The sequence below is a fragment of the Daphnia carinata genome, chromosome 2 (assembly GCF_022539665.2).
Source record: "Daphnia carinata strain CSIRO-1 chromosome 2, CSIRO_AGI_Dcar_HiC_V3, whole genome shotgun sequence".
Classification (NCBI taxonomy): domain Eukaryota; kingdom Metazoa; phylum Arthropoda; class Branchiopoda; order Diplostraca; family Daphniidae; genus Daphnia; species Daphnia carinata.
The window spans coordinates 574205-591795 of record NC_081332.1 but is presented as its reverse complement, the minus strand read 5'-3'; the positions used below and the strand labels follow the sequence as shown (position 1 = coordinate 591795).

At 42.5% G+C, this 17591-nt stretch overlaps 1 protein-coding gene across 1 annotated transcript; it reads left to right on the top strand.

Moving 5' to 3' along the window:
• The first annotated feature begins 363 nt into the window (after positions 1-363).
• Positions 364-16931, top strand: LOC130701719 (LIM/homeobox protein Lhx5-like). The gene is made up of 7 exons (XM_057523644.2): positions 364-837; positions 2067-2272; positions 10443-10736; positions 10958-11184; positions 11619-12030; positions 15338-15463; positions 15631-16931. The coding sequence occupies exons 1-7, from the start codon at positions 665-667 to the stop codon at positions 15681-15683; spliced, it is 1491 nt and encodes a 496-aa protein (XP_057379627.1). The 5' UTR covers positions 364-664; the 3' UTR covers positions 15684-16931.
• Positions 16932-17591: the final 660 nt, after the last annotated feature.

The following is a 17591-nucleotide window of genomic DNA, read 5'->3' as shown; positions in this document are numbered from 1 at the left end:
AGCATTGTAGACTATACGGAAAAAAAATAACTCAGAGCTGATGGTGTGAAAAAAAAATTTTCTTGTAAATCAACGCCAGGGGGATACGGCTCGTGGGGGTAAGACACCGTTACGCAGAACGACTTGGAAGGAAGAAGTATGACGCCTACGCCTTCCCTAGTTGTTAACCAATGATATTCTTTCGTTCGCCTGAATGGTTGTCTTTGACGAAGAATGACCACAGCTCCGCCTACTCTTCGACCATCGCTGTGTATATCTCTTCGTTTCAACCAAGGAGAGGCGTGCCCAAAATGGAAAGAAGGCGGCGCTTATGTCGAAGAGTATCAAGGGTAGCAACACTGTACGGTGGTAGACTGTAGTCAATCGACAACGGTCTCGACCAGTGCATGCGGTTAGACAATACTTGCGCTCGGTTTCGTTAGTATTGCTACTTCTGCTAGTGCCCGCTGCTTTTGTTTGAAAATAAAACTTTGTGAGAGACTGAAAAAATAAAAGAAGTGTAACAGTGCAGAAGGGGCAGGGCGAAAAATTTTGCCGAATTTTCGGAATTGGTGGTGCCACGAGCTTTTGAGACCATCAGAAAATTTCAACCGTGCAGCAAATATCGCGTGATTATACTCCCGCTATTATTGGTGTAGGCAGGAAAATCCGAAAACATTCGAAAATGATCATGACGTGTGCCGGCTGTGATCGAGCCATTTTGGACAAGTTTCTTCTAACTGTTTTAGATCGTACGTGGCACGCCGAGTGTGTTCGATGTGCTGATTGTCGTAATATTCTTGCCGAGCGCTGCTTCTCCAGAGACGGAAAACTCTATTGCAGGACCGACTTCTTCAGGTATGCTCTAGCGATGGCCGTTCACCGCTATATTAAATGGCATAAATAGTTAGCCTATGCTCAAGTTTTTCCACAGGGTATACTTTTAAAACTTTTCCCGCCGATTTTCCCTAAAAAAGAACTATTTGATTTAAACAAGAGCTTAAGCGTTTTCTTACGAAATAAGTTTCAACTATAGAGTTACCGTGACACGAAGAACAGATTATTACACGCAAAGCAATTGCGTCCGTCAACTGTAAAATTTTATCTAGAACACATTGCTCGCAAACAGATAAATGTCACTAGTTAAAAATAATATTGCGAAAGGGGAGATTGGGATCTGAAGAAAATATTTTAACCTGGGGGGGGGAGGGGTGGAGAGGAGTACGAGATAAAGACCAATGAGAATAAATAAATTCATAACTTACGACCGAAATGCCCGATTGTCACCCACCCGGCTAGCATTTTCTATGGACAAATACCATATAAGAAGACTGAGAGAAACAAGCAAGTTGGCCGTGTAACTTGACTCCTCTTACTTTGTATCCCCATGGCGAGATGCGTAATGAGATCCGACCACTAGGTCCTGGAACGTCACGTCTCATTAATCGCCACGTTAAATGACCTTTTCCTCTGACATGGTTGCTAGTCTTGCACTCGCATATATCTTCCTTTTGTTGATGAATGGATTGCTGTTTTCGCGAATGTATGGGGAATGCAAACAAAAGGCGTTCAGAAATTACAGCTCTGTTATTGTAAAAGTCAATTATCAGCTGTGCCTCCTGTGGTCACATATCTCTGATTCTCAGTGATTGCAATAGTCAACAAAATCATTAAGCTGTGTCAACTAGCTATTCTTTTTTCGCTTTCTAAACTGTATGCCGGGAATAATTCATAAATAGGCTCTTTTTAGGCCTGCAAGTATTCGGAAGAAGGTGAACTACAAGGATGCTGGAACACGAAATATGATTTCATTTTGAATCTTTTATTAGTAACCAACATAGGTGTTATACATTTGCACGTTCAAATAAGAATTTCGTTTTGGAGAAACCAATTAAAGGGCGCATTAAAAAAATTGTCCTAACCGACGACGCGGAAAAGACACGATGCAACAAAGTACATCACCCAGCTATAAAATATCACGCCGTGGTTTTCTTTACTTAGTTTTTGTGTTATTTTGGAGATGTAATTGATGTGGTTATAAGCAATTGCGGTGCGAAAACTTACCTGTTGTGTTTGTAAATTCTTAGGAGATACGGTACAAAATGTGGTGGTTGCGGCCAGGGACTGTCACCGACGGATTTGGTGCGAAAGGCCCGCGATAAAGTTTACCACCTACGGTGCTTCACGTGCGCTCTATGTCGGCGACAGCTATCTACCGGAGAGGAACTTTATCTTCTTGACGATGCTCGATTCCTCTGCAAGGAGGACTTCATTCGCGGAAAATCTGCCCCCGGTAAGGAACTAAATAAATTAAGCTAACCTAATTAAAAAGAAACAAATTTGTTTTGGGCGACCCTTCATTGATTTAATCCTGGAGCTTGTGCTACGTATATTTGCCCATTGACGAGCTATACTGTTGAATTGGTCTAGTTTTTGGCTGCATGCAGCGAGTGAGTCAGTTTCCAAATACATGGCTCCGACTGCTGGTAGACCTGGCACTTTCGTTTCCCCTGTATGTCGATTGACACAAGTGGTCTATTTGTTTGCTATGCATCGACCTTGAGTGATGTCGACTAGATATCTTGTGAGCCAAAATGTACGTTCATTATTCGGTACATTTGTGGCGATTTGTGGTTATACGTCGCATATAGAGTCAGCGGCTCGGAAAGCGAGAGGACGAAGAAGCAAAGTGGCTAAAAGGCAGAGAGCAAGCCCTTTTTATTTTAGTCTCACCCTATAATTCTGTTTATCTCCGGTAAGATCGATTCTAATTCCCTATTTTGAACCTTTTCTGCTGTTGACAAGCTGCTATTATTCACACGATTGCACGCCATCTAGTGAGTTCCCTCCCTTCCCCTCGTTCGGAAAAGAAATGACGGGTTTAACTTTAATTGCGTTCAGGGCTCTGTAGTTCGTTTGCAACACCTGCTTCTGTATAGTTTACCGAACTTGAGCAAAGCTTTCATGTTCCTTTTTGAAGAAGTGGTTTTCTACGTTCTCCTTGGTTTGACTTTTGATTTGTTTTTTTTTTGTGTTTTTTTGTTTTCTTACTCCTCTTATTTCGTTTCTTTCCCTGTGGCGTCTTTAACGAGAAAACAAGTTTTTTCGCTAGTATTTACAACAAAGATTACCATACAGAAACTTAAGAGCACTATTTTAATAATTATCTAAATGTTTAACCGACTTTTCCTTCGTGCCAAATAAAAGGGGAAAAGCACTGCCACCAAAGCTTTAGCGAGCGTAGCCCGAGATCGAATGAGCTAGAAACTCTACACATAAATTTAACATCATTATACAAATACAGTATTTCACATTTGGGCGCGGCTTAATATGAATAAGTCTACCTCAATTAGTTCGGGATTCTTTCATAAACACACAATAAACTTACGTTGTCCTGTAGGTTGCGTAAACGGAATTATTTTTATATTTGAAAAAAAAAATGCCCAAGCATCATGGTGAAGAAGGTTTAACGCAACAAAGGTTATTCTATCCACCATCAGAGCATATATATGTTACATAGCAAAAAGTCTGCCCATTACAAAGGCGACCCGCTGCGCTTTTCGGGAAGCCCTCTAATGCTGAAGCTGCAACATACTTCTGGCCCTCTTCTTTCCTTTTCTTTTTCTTCTTCCTTCTTTTATCTTGTATTTTCTTATTTTTCTTTGATATTTTTTTTAATCTTCCCTTTTTTTTTTACTGAAATTCATTCTTGTGATATTTTGTTTAAAATTCATATTACGAAAAAAATGGCTTGTGCCAAGTTATCACGGCAAAGCGTGGAAAACTATTTCATAATAGTCGAACACATTGGGTTTCTGGTCCTCTTCACATTCGAATATTTTTCACAGTTAGCATCTCCCATTTATGGCTACCACGATTGAGAGCAAAGTGATTCGTTTAAGGATAGATATTAGCTTTTCTTCTCAATTTTGACGTGCTACCTATGTTGTGGTTTCCAAACTGCAACGAAGTTAGCGAATATGTATAAACATTGAAACTCACGGGATCAATCATTTAAACAGCTAAAAAACCTTAAAGCAAAACAATATGTAGATGCATATGTTTAAACACATCCCTCAAGTGCTACCTATCCCATCAAACAAGGACCACTTCTAGACACGTCAACATTAGGAAAGAGAACTTTGTCGTCTGTCTCGAAAAATCGAAAGTAGCTATGCAGCGCTATTTCTCGAGGCATAGTTTACATACTTAACGTATATTGTGATGCTAGAAGTGAATGGGAACAGGCGAAGAAAAAAAAGAAAGTGCGTATTGTGACGATGAATAATAACGAAAACCAAAGGGGCCGTGTTTGAAAGATGCCGAGTAATGGTACCGTTGCAGTGAGGCCAGCGGTTGGGCGGATCTTGTTTGTTACTATTTTAAAGGCTTCACGTGCCGACAGTGAGTCTGCTTTTATGTTATCGAATACTCTATAGCATCTAACATTTTTCCCTTGTTTTCCTTTTCATTGGCATTATCTTTTATTGGCCGTGTTTCTTTCACCTTTATCGACCTGTGCGATCTAGAACTTTTCAATAGGCTGTACACCTTTTGAAGATTTTGAAGAACAGTTTAAAGCTTGTGTCACCTTTCACTTCTTGGTGCAAACAAGAGCCGTGTCTCAGTCTTACAAATTCTATCCAACTCAATAGGAGACAAGCCTGATGTGACGAAATGCAGTCTAGATTCAGCTATATTTTCTTAACCATTGTTATGACTAGTCGATGGTTCTTCTTGAACGTAATTATGTAGCGTGTAATTCTATACTTTAGTTAAATCAGCAATAAAACTTTAAATAATTAAAATAGAGCTAGCTTTCCCAGCGAAAGCCACCGGCAATCATCTCGCAGAAGTAAAATCAATGAAACGCTTGTGTGACTTTGTACGGCCGTCCGTTATATAGCTATGACGCAACGTTGTATCGATACAGAACACTACACAGTGATGTCGACAATGAGAGAAATCGCTGCTGATTTATTTCAGGACCGATTCGCTTTCTCTATAAAAACAGGAAAGAAAAAACGGATAACCAGTTACACTTATGAATATAGCGTTTGGGGCAAAACAGAAAAAGATGGATAGCGTGTCAATGGGAGGCAGTTTTCAAGTTGAGATGCACCATCTGAAGGTGTCGAGTTTTCTCCGAATGCTCACTAGACGTCCTTGCTCCCGCAACCCCCTGTGTGGGAACTTGTATATTTTGGGGTTTTTTTTTCTTTAAAAAAAAGCTCCTACCATATATACATGAATTGTCGACGATGATGAACGACAGGATTCAAAACGATTCGCTTGTTTTGATGATAAGTTTTCTTGGCTGTAGAGGAGAAACTATGCTGATGATAACTTTCTTCTCGAAGAAGAACAAGGGGAGAAAAAAAGACAAAAAGAAATCAAGGGGAAAAAACAGAAAACAAAAGAAAAAAAGAAGAAGAAGAAGAAAAAGAAGAAGAAGGTCAAAGTTGGTATTCTTTGGCGGGTAAGACTGTACATCATGAGTCTGGCTTGGTCGGCGGTTGGCTGCTGCTGACGGGGCCACGGAGAGGGGTCAAACATTGACCGGGGAGAGCCGAGCCCGGGTTCTGTTGTGTACCGACGGTTCGTACAGGACTCGTATAAGACCGCCGACTGCGACTGGCAAAGTGGCCACGGCCAGCTAAGACCACCCGTTGCTCTCCACCTTGGAAAACAGCTCGAAGAAGAAGCGGGAATCTACAAGCGATGATTTTTTCTTTCTCTCTTTCTCTCTCTGTCTTTTAGAGTCCTAGACAAAAGTGAAGGAGAAACAGAGTTGAGGCCAAGAGGCGAAAAAATAAAAGCCCAAAAACTTTCATCTCCTTATGCGACTGAACTTACTTTTAATTTCAACTCACCAGCCAACAGCAGACAGGAAAAAAATCCCCCTATTTTCGAGCCTTTTTACGTGTTATTCAGGAATAGTGGGGTGGGGGCAACACAAAGAATAGGAAGAAAAATGATATGGATACAGCATTTATATGTAACAGCAAAGTATAAGACGACATCGTAAGAATGCGAGGCAGGACTCACGAAAACCCTTTTCTGACTGACCACGGCAGAGCCATAGTGAAGAGGAGTTTTATATCGACAAATAAAGTAAAATAAAAAAAATTGAGTATAAAATATGTCGAATAACACACTCGCATTTCCGTTGACCCTACGCATTTCCTTTGAGATTTCTCATTCGCCGTGTCAAATTCTTTCGTGTCGAATGCCACCAGTGACAAAAATCGGCAAACAGAAGCAATGGCCAAACATGTTAACCGGACGATGGGCGGAATCCACCATATGTGTTACGGTAGACAACTAAAAAGGGTAAAACTAAAACCGAACCAAATACCAGAGGACGGATGGCGGTTGACGGGGCGTCAGGGCAGGCTTTTGTCTTTGATGCATTGTTCATCACAGCATAGCTAGCCAACTAGCCGGTTTCTATTTACTATAGTTTTATTTTGTAGTTAGTGACTAACTTATAGACTGTACCGCCTATTTCATTTTTGCCGTGAAGCATTTAACCTCGATGATTGAACTTTATATAACGAATGCATTGCCTTCGAAAAACAAGTTATATGTTCAAGTGAACATCACTCTTGTTATTCTACTTCACTTCACTGATTTTAGTTTGCCACTGCAAGTCGTAGGCTTCGTAAGTTCATACGAGAAGTTTAATGTTACACGGAACATTTTGAAAGTCGGCCTATGCTGCTATAGTTTGAACGAACAGCAGCTAAATCGAGTTGCATCAAATGTGTGTTTAAATATGGTTACATCATAAGTGTATAGTTCAACCGTAAAACTGATAGTGTAGAAGCCAAACGGAGCAGCCAACAGCAGCAAGCCGGCGGGTAGCTCTTGTCTATGCATGCTGGGCGACAAGTGGCTGCAGGTCGGAGGTCAACGGTGTTTCGTGCCGTGACAACATGCGGCGATCATCTTCCTTAAGGGAAGGACTGATCGAAGAGACAGGCAGAGAACAGAGCAGAGACCACGGGTTTTCTTTTTGATGGCCCTTTCTTTTTCTATTGTTATGCTATTGCCTATATTTCGGTATACGAGTCCGTTCTCCGTCTTCCACCTCCCCCCCCCCCATTCCTACCTTTTTGGTTTTTTGCCTTTGGTCTCCCATTGTGCTGCCATTTCCAACCGCGTCTCTACCGTAGGCATCATCATCGCTCGGGTTCATAACACAGCTTCGTTCCAGCTGCTGCCTCCGCCATCCATTTGAATAAACAATTGCCAGCGTACCTTGAGAAATTTGACTATTTTCGACATCGTAGAGTCCTAGTCGTAATCCCACTTATAGAAAAATTTCATGTCATTCACCCAAAAGCCTCGTATTAAAAAGTTGTCGATTTGCTTCCTCACATTCAAATTCGAATAATTCAGCTCTGGAGTCCGTTATGACGTGAAGAATGAAAAATTCGTTAGATTGTAGGGCCTTCACTGCAATCACACATTTCGTTTGTTGTTTTTTGTTTGTACTGTATTTTTTTTTGTATTTTTATTTTTTTTTGTTTTGTTTTGCTTGCTGAATTTGTCGTATTCCTTTCAGTAGCGCCACATATAGTTCGATCGAGTCACCTAGATGTAATCGACTATGTTATCGAAGCCAGTGGGGAGGGAGGAGGTTAGCCACATAAGCAACGCCCAAATCGGTTTCTTCTATTTAGAATTCGAACACAATCGCATTGAAGAGCACTAGCTGTCGTACAGGATAGCAACTTTGGGGAGGGAACACATATACACAGGACCTGTAAAGCATAGTTGTTCACAATGCACCCCCCGTCCACCAGCCCCTCCAACGCCCTTTGGCACGTGGCTGAATATTTTAGCATGGCGACCTCTGACCTTTGAGTATAGGCGACCAACCCTCTTTTTTTTTTCTCTTTTTTTTTGTACCCATTGTACGCGCTCACAGTACGCCACTCACACTCGCCTTATAACATTTGCTCGTTATTCTCCATCTCTCTCTCTATATCGACAGCCATCAACCCTCGGTGGTTCTGTCACTGGTTCCTCCCTAGATCAACGCGTACATTCACCGAAAATAAGGCCACAAGAATCAGACAAAAGATTGAGTCTATCTCTGTATACATACAATACATCTATAGTTCTGTGGTGTGCATAGGAAACGCACCATGAAAACTGGCGGGCGGTGTGCACAATGAGCTGTATCTGCATGGATAAATAAATGGCTTGCGGTCCCACTTCATGAAATAGTCATAAGCCTACTTTAGGGTGAGGGAGATTGGGGAAATTAGGTCTTGACAAACAGCTCTCTCCTACCAGAAGGTTTTTTGGGTGCTGTGTGGTCCATCAGCAGTTCAGTCAACCGAATACGGACGAATTCTCGATACTTTGGCGTGACACACTTGGACAGGCCTAATAAAACGAGTTAGACTACGAAATGAACAGTTTTCCTGAGGACCCACGTGTAGGGAGTGAATTCTCTATCGGAAAAAGCATCAATAATAAAGCCTATAGCCATCGTAGTCTATGCAAGCGCAGCAGCATATGCAAATAGTGTGAAGCTTATAATTATTGACAAATTCTGTTGAAAAACTCGAGAAGAAAATGTGGAAAAAAATTGAAATTGAGGGGGGAGAGGAGGCCGACAGCGCGGGAGCCGTCGCCTCTTAACTATTGCTTCGCTACAACGAATCTCCAAATGAGAACTTACACTGCCATGTTTGCCTACATGTACAGCCGGCAGTCGACATAGTACTCCCACACAAACCAGGGTGCCTTGTAGAACTCTCAAATTATCGTCTTTTGTTCTTTTTTCTGAAACACACTGAAAATAGCAATGAATCTTGTTTGCTTTTGTTGGGCTTTGTTTTGTTTTAGTCAAAGAAAGAAAAAAGGGGAAGAGAAGCGAAGGAGGTTGCATTCTTGGATGCAAATGAAGAAGGAAGGCCGCTGAGGGCGGATGCACCACGACCAGGCAATAGACTTAAAAAACGGCCACACTTTCATAGACGTGAACACGATGTAAAACATGCGGAACGGATGTTACTTCTGTCAAAAAGATGGGAGCCTATAAGGGTGAGGTAGTTATGACTACCTGCTGTTCGGATAACAGCAAAACCACTGTTAGGACACAACAGCTATACACTGTGATCACTTATCGGTTTGTAAGGATAGCGCTTCGAGTTACAAGGACATGCGACGATGTGAGGACTATGTCGAGGCGCACACGAGCAGACATTCATAGTCTGTAAAAGAGAAAACTCGTCTCTAGGCCTCTGTAAAACAACAACAACAACAAACCTATGGTGATCTCTGTAATACTACGGTTGCGCGTTTTGATGTCTTGACATCGAAGTCGTTGAAATCATGTAAGCCACTCGTCGGTCCATGGGACCGTGTTGACGTGTTGTTCAAGCGAAAAAAAAATCAGGGTCTCTTTCGAAATGTCTGAAACATAGCCGCGATGTAAAGTTGATTTCTTTTCATTTTCTTGCTCTCTTCTTTTCATCTTGAGACAAGACAGAGGATGGGTTGGAAGAAAAAAAAAGAAGGGAAATAAAATGGAATAAAAAGAGGACCGTGTGCCGACAACAGGACTTCAACAGTGACCTCCTGCTGGGCTGACATGCGTCCATCATTGTGAACTTTAACCCTCCCCTTTTCCCTCCTTCTCTTCTTGTTCTCCTGCTCTCCTCCCTTTACTGCCCTCCCCTTGCCGACAACTTCTTCCTCCCCTCCCCCCTTCTCTTGTTTTTCTTTTCTTCTTCTGACAATGGTTTTTTCCCCCCCTTCTTTTGTTGTGTTGTGGATTCATCATATACAGTGGATGGACGGACAGTACTACATTCGTATACATATACGTTTATATACCGTAAAACTGTATATAAAAATAAATGTTAGTCTTGGCTAGTTTTCGCCGGCAGGCCAAACTGGGCTAGACGCATGATTCCATTCTGACACAATGCGCACGCTATGGTGCGCCCCATGTGAAAAACGCATTTCTTTGCTTGGCTCACCACACACAAGAAATTTAAATAGCCATGAGGAGCAAGTGTTGTGGATGACGGATTTCAGGCATTTTCGTTTGGGTGACCCGCATCCAACGGCTCAAGTTCTCCGAATCGCATCATGTTGGGCAGTTGGTTCAATATTGCGACTGACTTTGTACCGTTTCTTATTGTCGAGTTTGTTGTAGATGATGGTACGCTAAGGAAATGACGATACGTAAAGGATGTCTAGGGCGGTCTAGCGTGGAGACGTTGACTCCAGACGCGGATTTAACGGAATTCTTACAGGCTCATATTGTTTACGTTGTGACGATGAACTATGAAGAAAAGCCCGAATGTTGGGCGCGACTCTATCGATCCTTTTGTCGTCAAGTTGCTTGACATGCAAGGCTGTTACTGGCAGAGTAGACGCTGCATCGTATAAAATGACTGACGAATGGATTTCCTTTTGGATTTGCATGAATACAGAGCTGCTGCTGAATTCGGCATCGGATGACGACGACGACGAGACTCTCTCCATCTCGCTCTCTATCGAGAAGGAAGCCAACAACAACAATCACAACCATCATTGTCCTGTTAGTGCACTGAGCAGCAGTGGGGCCAGCAGCTTAACCATGCCCTCTCCGAACCGACCGCTGACTCCCATCACGCAGGGCCTAATCATACCGCCACCTCCATCCTCCGATGGCATTGTCATCAAACCTCAGCGGCCTTCTACACCCTCTACCACCATCGACGACAAGGATGGCAACGATTCCGAAGGTACGCACTGGCTTCTGCCTCCCTTTTCCTTTCTTTCTTTTTCATTTCGTTTCTCTTTTTTTTTTTTTTTTTTTTCTTTGGTTTTTTCTTTTTCTCTTTTGTTCTTTCGATTCGTTTCTTGAAGTACGGTGATGTCGACCACAGTCGACTATAGAAGAAAAAACAACGAAGAATGAAAAATGGTTTAATAAATGTATGCGTCTTTGATGAATCTTGCGTAGGCTCGGTTGATGGGGATGGAGAAGGCGAGAGCCGCAGTGACAACCCGTCCGAATCCAAATCTCCGGACGAAGGCGGTGCTGGATCCAAACGACGTGGTCCCCGTACCACCATCAAAGCCAAACAGCTGGAGATCCTCAAGAATGCATTCTCTCAGACGCCGAAACCGACGAGGCACATTCGAGAGCAGCTGGCCAAGGAGACGGGCTTACCTATGCGAGTCATCCAGGTCAGTATCGTCTTCGTTTGCGTGTTCAACTGCCTTTTGTAAAAGCAGGCCTTCCTTATGTTGGTCCGAGCCGAGAACAATTTAGCATCTTTCAAGTGATCAGAAAACAAATATCGTGCGAATAGCCACTAAGATCTACTTCTTTTTTTTAGCTTTTTTTTTTGTTTTGTTTTGTTTCGCTGATGAAATGCACAACCAGCGACATCTTTGTTTTGACAAGAATTTCAAACATAATAGTATCTAGGAAAGATGAAGCCTACCATTGTGTATTCTGGATTTTAACGTAGATTTACGAACAGTGCATCAAAGACATAGAGCATACAACTTAGCTACAGACTTTGAAGCGTGTTGTTTCTGTCAAAGGCATTCAGCTGTACGACCCTCTATTGGATTAGTTTCATTCTGTCAACATTTGGTTTTGTGCGGTTGTGTAGGTGTGGTTCCAGAACAAGCGCTCCAAGGAACGCCGATTGAAGCAGTTGACTTCCATGGGTCTGAGGCCGTACTTTGGAGCTTCACGCAAGCTACGAGGTTTCCCGGTAAGCCCGGGTATGGACGACGGCTCTGGCGTCGTTGGTGGATTCAACCCTTACTTCGATCCCAAATACGCTGCGGATTTCGCTTATGGCGGAGCACCTGGAGGCCCTCATCCACATTTTGGCCTGCATTCGCACGGACCGCCTCATCCACTGCAACATCATCCCAACCCTCCATTTGGTGACTTCTTTGGTGGACCTCATCCGCCTCCTCCCCCGCCCCCTTCATCCGCGCAAGGAGTACCTGGAGCACCCCCCGGTGCAGGAGCTCAAGGGCCAGCTGGAAACGCGCCTTTTGGCGGCGGACCTGGTAAGTCTAGTCAACTTCTTTCGAGTTCTATAAGAGTTGCTTGCGGACTGGACTGCTCCATCCCCTCCTTTTGCTGGACTCAGACCGCGTTCCCGCATTCAAATGGTGTCCAAAATAAAACCCGAAGAAGCAATTGACATGGGAATAGCCACGCCTAGCTGTTCACAGTGGGTACAGAATGCGGGAAATGTCAAAGACAAACAAATCCACAAAAACGTCAGATGACCATATCAAATTGTAGGGCAACGCTTTCCTTAATTTCAATTTATTACCAAGGACAAGGAGCATGAAGTAAAATCCTCGATAGGTAAAGACATTTACAAAGAAATCAAAGAATGATTTTATTCCGATTACATGTTGTTGCTTGAAAGAAACATCCTAACAAGAGCTCAATCCTCTGCGCTCTTTCGACTTGGTCGCAGATCTCTTTGGAATTTCTTTTTGAAACTTGACTCGGAGTTTCACTCATCAGGGCAGATTTTTCTAAACATTTTCGGACCCGTATCACCAAAATTACCGGAGCAGATGAAGTATTTTTTAGTTTTTTTTTTTTTTCGTTGCGTTCGATGAGGCGTGCATGTTCATCGAACCTGAAATTCGATCTGTCAAGTCGTGGCCCAAGTCGAGCGCATAAGACACTTGATCGTGTTTGGTGGTCTGTTGAACGAATACTCCTCTGCTTTCATGTCTCCGGAGATTGACGAACATGTACACAGTCTTGTAGGCTTCTTTTCTTTGTTGCGAAATAGTTTTGACACGTTTCAACTGTTGTGAACTTGTGATTGACAACCCGTATTCTGCTAGGACCCCTAGTTTCTTCAATCAAACCTAAAAAAAAAATAAGGAAATAAAATGAAAGAAAGAGTAGGTAAAAAAAAAATTCAAGCGTAACGATATTTGTTAGTGTTAGCCATTGTCTCTGTCATCGTCTAGGGAACTGTGAACAACTTTTGGCTGCGTCGGTAGATTGGCCACAGTTTGGCCTACAATCCAGAAATGTTAAATAAGCAGAACAGCGTCGTCGACTGCATTTTTCGGCAGACAGCAATTCATAGTTTGTGTGCAGTAATCCGATATGTTGGGAAACGAGTACCAATAGCAAATAGTTGGTTGTGAAGGGCAGTCGCGAGCCCTTGCTGCCGTCGTTCCGTTCGCAAGTCGTCGAGGGAGTAGCACGTCCCGTGCGATCGATTTGGGTAAATAAAATGCAAAAATTGCTCGGTGAACGGACGGTCAGCGGACGCGGCGTGTGTGCAGGATAAACAGTATACAAACATTGGTCCAATCCCACCATTTGATGTTACATAGAGGGAGGCTTAATCGGCTGCGAGCTCATTGAGACCTCTGGGTAGTTATAGGAGAAATGATGGGACATTCATAACCAACACCGACCTCTAACACCGTGCCGAACCTGAATAAAAACAACATTCATCGACACAGAAATGCATTTTCATCTATCGAACCAAGTTCATAAATAACATAAATATACGCCAATTTATCGGAAAGGTAAAAAATATTTATTTTAGTAGTTCAGACTCGAAATAGGCTCGTAGAATAAACTTATCGGAACCAGAAGAAAAAAGGCTAGCCGGCATCTTATTATTCCTTAAAGGAATATTTAAAAATGGTGCATGCCAGGGGTTGAAAAATAATCAACTATTTAATTTCCACATTAATCGCCAGTACTGATAAAAAAAAAATTCACCTCGTGCGCAACTCTTTTCGTAAGCTTAATAGATCTGGCTACAGATGCAACTACACAGTTGATATAAGACTACATACTGAGGCGTAGGCCAAACGAACACACGTTAGCATCCCTATAAGCCAAAGACAAGTTATTTGCTTTCTTTGTCAAAGAAAAAAAAAATGGAAAAGAAAAGAAAAAGAAAAGAAAAAAAATGTCGATTCTACGGAGCTGGATAACTGAATAGCCCCGGCCACCATAGATATAGCTGTATAGGCGAGTGCGATTCTGGTCTAGCAGAAATAATAGGATTTCCAAAAAAGATTTAAAAACATTCCCGAATATCCGGCCGAGTTCTGTTGGGCTCACTATGCTGTGGATAGCTGAGACAGGGGAGGATGATAGCGAAGAGTAAAGCCGGTTGGTGTGCTGGCGCACGGCTCTCGTCCGCCTGTCCGTCAGAGATAACAGACAGCAGGCCAGATCAAAAGGAGACTGTTGGGCGGACGGTACCGATAGCTTTTATACTTGCAAGCCAGAGCCTATAGCTTTCCCTCTTTCGCTTGTTGGTCCTGGATATATATATATACGTTTGGCACAAGAGGGATTAAGTTCCCTCTTTCTTTCGATACGTGCAACATCATAGACTTCTATAAGAGAGGGAGGTAGGGAGACAAAAAAAAAGAGGAGGGAAATATAAGCTTTGGTTGCTCAACATCAGAAAAAGGGGGAGGACAAATGGTGAATAAAAAAAAAATATATACCTATAAAATAAAAAAAAAAAAAAAAAAGTTTCCCTCGGGTTGGTGTATTGAGTTGACTGCACAGTTCAAGCTGTTGACTTTTCTAACCGGCTTCGGCCGCTTTGAATCGGTGACAGATGCAGCGATGCAGCACCCAAGGTCTGTACAGAGAGAAGGCGATGTGCGCTATGGTTGACACAACTATAGAGAGAGCGAGCGACATGCGGCAACTTTATATGTACTATGTAGTTCGCCTAGGAGTGCAATAGTGTCTTCTATTCATCGTGTGCGGTTGGTGTGTAACTGTATGCACAGCTAACTCGATGTCTATTCCGTCTAGAGTGAAGCACTCTCTATGGCGAAGGCCTATGAACAACCGGCAGTCTATAGGCCTCTCTTTGTTACAACGCAAATCTTGTTGCTTCAAAACGACATAGAAAACACACGTCCATCAAAGCCTGTTCAAATCTATAACGTCGTTTGTCAATCAAACCAATCATGCCTCTTGCCATATACGAGCACACGCAAAAATATGACGTCTAACGCCTAACGCACAACGATCGCCTTGTTTAGCGGCTACTAGTTTAACATCACTGCCTGGCTGCAGTGAAAAGCACTTGGACTTTTGTTCGACAAAACAGGGCGGACATCAGTTCGCAAATCTAAGCTTGTTGAACTAAAACTAATGATAAGCTGTGAAGGTGACATGATTAACGATTAGCTTCGCTTTCAAACTGACAAAGGGGTTGAAATTGGATACAGTCGCAAGTTTACGTCTTTAGATAGGACGGTCTTGTTTGAATGACGTAATTGAAACCGCGAATGATTGTTGACAAATTTGTCCTTTTCTAAATTGTTATTATCTGTTATTTTGTAATAGGAATGGGTATGGATCCATCCTCGGGAATGGGTGGAGGTGAATTCGGACAAATGGGCGACCCATCTCAGTATCTGACTCCGAACGACCTGATCTCGCAGCGCTCAAGTCCAGACTTCATGCCTGGAGGTAATTATAATATTCTTTTTCATGCTGAAAGCCAGTCCTTATTGAGATTTCTTAAATCGGCAATAACACAGGCCGTTTGCGAGCAGTTCAATAACAAAAACAAAACAACGTAATTCAAATGACAATTTATTAATTCGTATTTTTTTCCGTTCTGTCCATGTTCTTAGGTTCGGGTAACTTTGCGGAGCATCAGCAAATGAACGAAGGCCTCGTCTGGTGACTTTAGTCAGTTCATTTGTGGGCGTGAAGGCGTTCGTGTAGGAATCAAGAAGTAGAAGAGAAACCGTGTCGACTTTCGATGACACGCTGCGTGCAACAGCGCACACAGAGAGGAGCAGAAAAAAAAATAAGATAAAACAAGAGAGTGGAAAAAATTCTTTTGTCTTTTTTCTAGGCCATGCTATACAATGTTATAGATGCGTGTGATTACAGCAACATTGCATTGCGCAATCATTAGCGTCAAGTGTAGCCCCCCTTCTTCCTCATTTGGATCCAACTTTACGATGTATTGTCATGGGTAGAAGCCCAAGTCTTGAGTGAGCCAGTTTTTTTGAGCAAAAAAGTGAGCGCTGCTGCTGCACTCGTTGAAGGGCATCTCGAGAGCTATCCAACCAAGCCGCACGACAAAAAAGAAACCGTTGAACGAATTACATATTGTAGGTGTGTGTTGTTTTTTTTTTTTCCTGTCCCTACTTTTTTTTCTTCTTTTTTTTTCTTCGTTGTTATTTTTGACCTGTTGGCAGCGTCTGTTTCAGTTGGCGTGTCTTCACTACTGAAACTGATCTTTTTGAATAGCGTACAGAGTAAAGGAATAAAGGCATAAAAGAAGAAGGGTCGTGGTTAAGTTTCTGTAAGTTTAGTTGGTTGATATCAGTTGTTTCTCTTCTGTCTTCGTTTCTACTATTTTCAACATTGGATTATTTAATTAATTTTTTTAATTTTCAATTTTTTTTCGCTCTTTGGGTTTTTTAAAAAATAATTCTTTCTTGGCGCTGATAAGCGTTTGTTATGTACAAGTACGATGTCTCCTGTGCTAAACCCACACACGTATACAGTAAAACAAAAAACCCAAACTTCGGTGGATAAACTGCAACTCCCTCCCCTGTTTTCTCGACGAACGCAACGCGTGATTGGGTCGATTCAAGCTGTCGTGACACGTTCGGCGCATGACAGGGTGCCGATCAATCTGACGGGACACATTTGGAAATGCAGATTGACCTACCAGTCGTCAATCTCTCTCCTTTAAACATTATACCTCTTCCTATCGCACGGTTCTTGTCCCCACCAGTTTTTGCTCTATTCCTCCCTCTCCCTCCCCCCCCCCTCTCTCTCAATCCCTCCGTCTCTTTATTTGGTGTCAAATGTCGTGCGGTTGAGCCCCCTGAAAACAAAAGAACACAAAACAAGAAAAAAAAAAGGAAGTAGAAACCCGGCTGGCCGTCGATATTACTGTACATATAGAAAAGTATATACAGAATTGTCAGAGAAAGGAAACAAATAAATAGTTCGTTTAGTCGTCTGACGTCTTGAGTATCTTCGCGTTTATTGTACATCATTTCATTTCATGTTTCGTTTTTTTTTTATAGTGGACCAACAAAAACACGTGAAAAAACTGTATGTCGACAGTCTTTTTTAACACACACATAGACACATCTAAAATGTATTTATATATTGAGAAAAAAAATGAACTCCGATTTGAAGAAGGCGCAACTCCTTTGGTAGTCAGCGACTCGGCTTGCGCAAGAAATATGCGTGGCTCCTCCCCTTTCTTTGAGGTTCAGCCTCCTGGCCGTTGGGTTGTCACGCCAAAAAGAAGGTTGCGTGCAAGACCGGCGTATTCACACCTGCGTGCCGCTTGGATGCCCGCCTCCTCCTCCTCCCCAACTCGTCCCAACTATCATACCACCACACAAAAACCAAAAAGTAATCCCACAGAAGATAGCTTAGTAAACGGTAATGAAGGTTCATTTTCGCCGCCACCATCGAGTCGTGTATAACCATCTCCCATCTTGTTGGTTCTTTTTTTTTTCTTGTTCTATCTTTTTTTTTCTTCTCGTTGTCTTCCATATATGATTTCCCCTCTCATTCCGCTCGTCTTTTCTCGGCCATTTAAAAAACAACGAAATTC

Excerpts from the sequence above, each read along its gene's own strand:
- LOC130701719 (XM_057523644.2), top strand. The coding sequence starts at position 665 with ATGATCATGACGTGTGCCGGCTGTGATCGAGCCATTTTGGACAAGTTT. Across the intron at positions 2,273-10,442 it reads TCGCGGAAAATCTGCCCCCG|AGCTGCTGCTGAATTCGGCA; the intron begins GTAAGGAACTAA and ends GCATGAATACAG. Across the intron at positions 11,185-11,618 it reads TACCTATGCGAGTCATCCAG|GTGTGGTTCCAGAACAAGCG; the intron begins GTCAGTATCGTC and ends GCGGTTGTGTAG.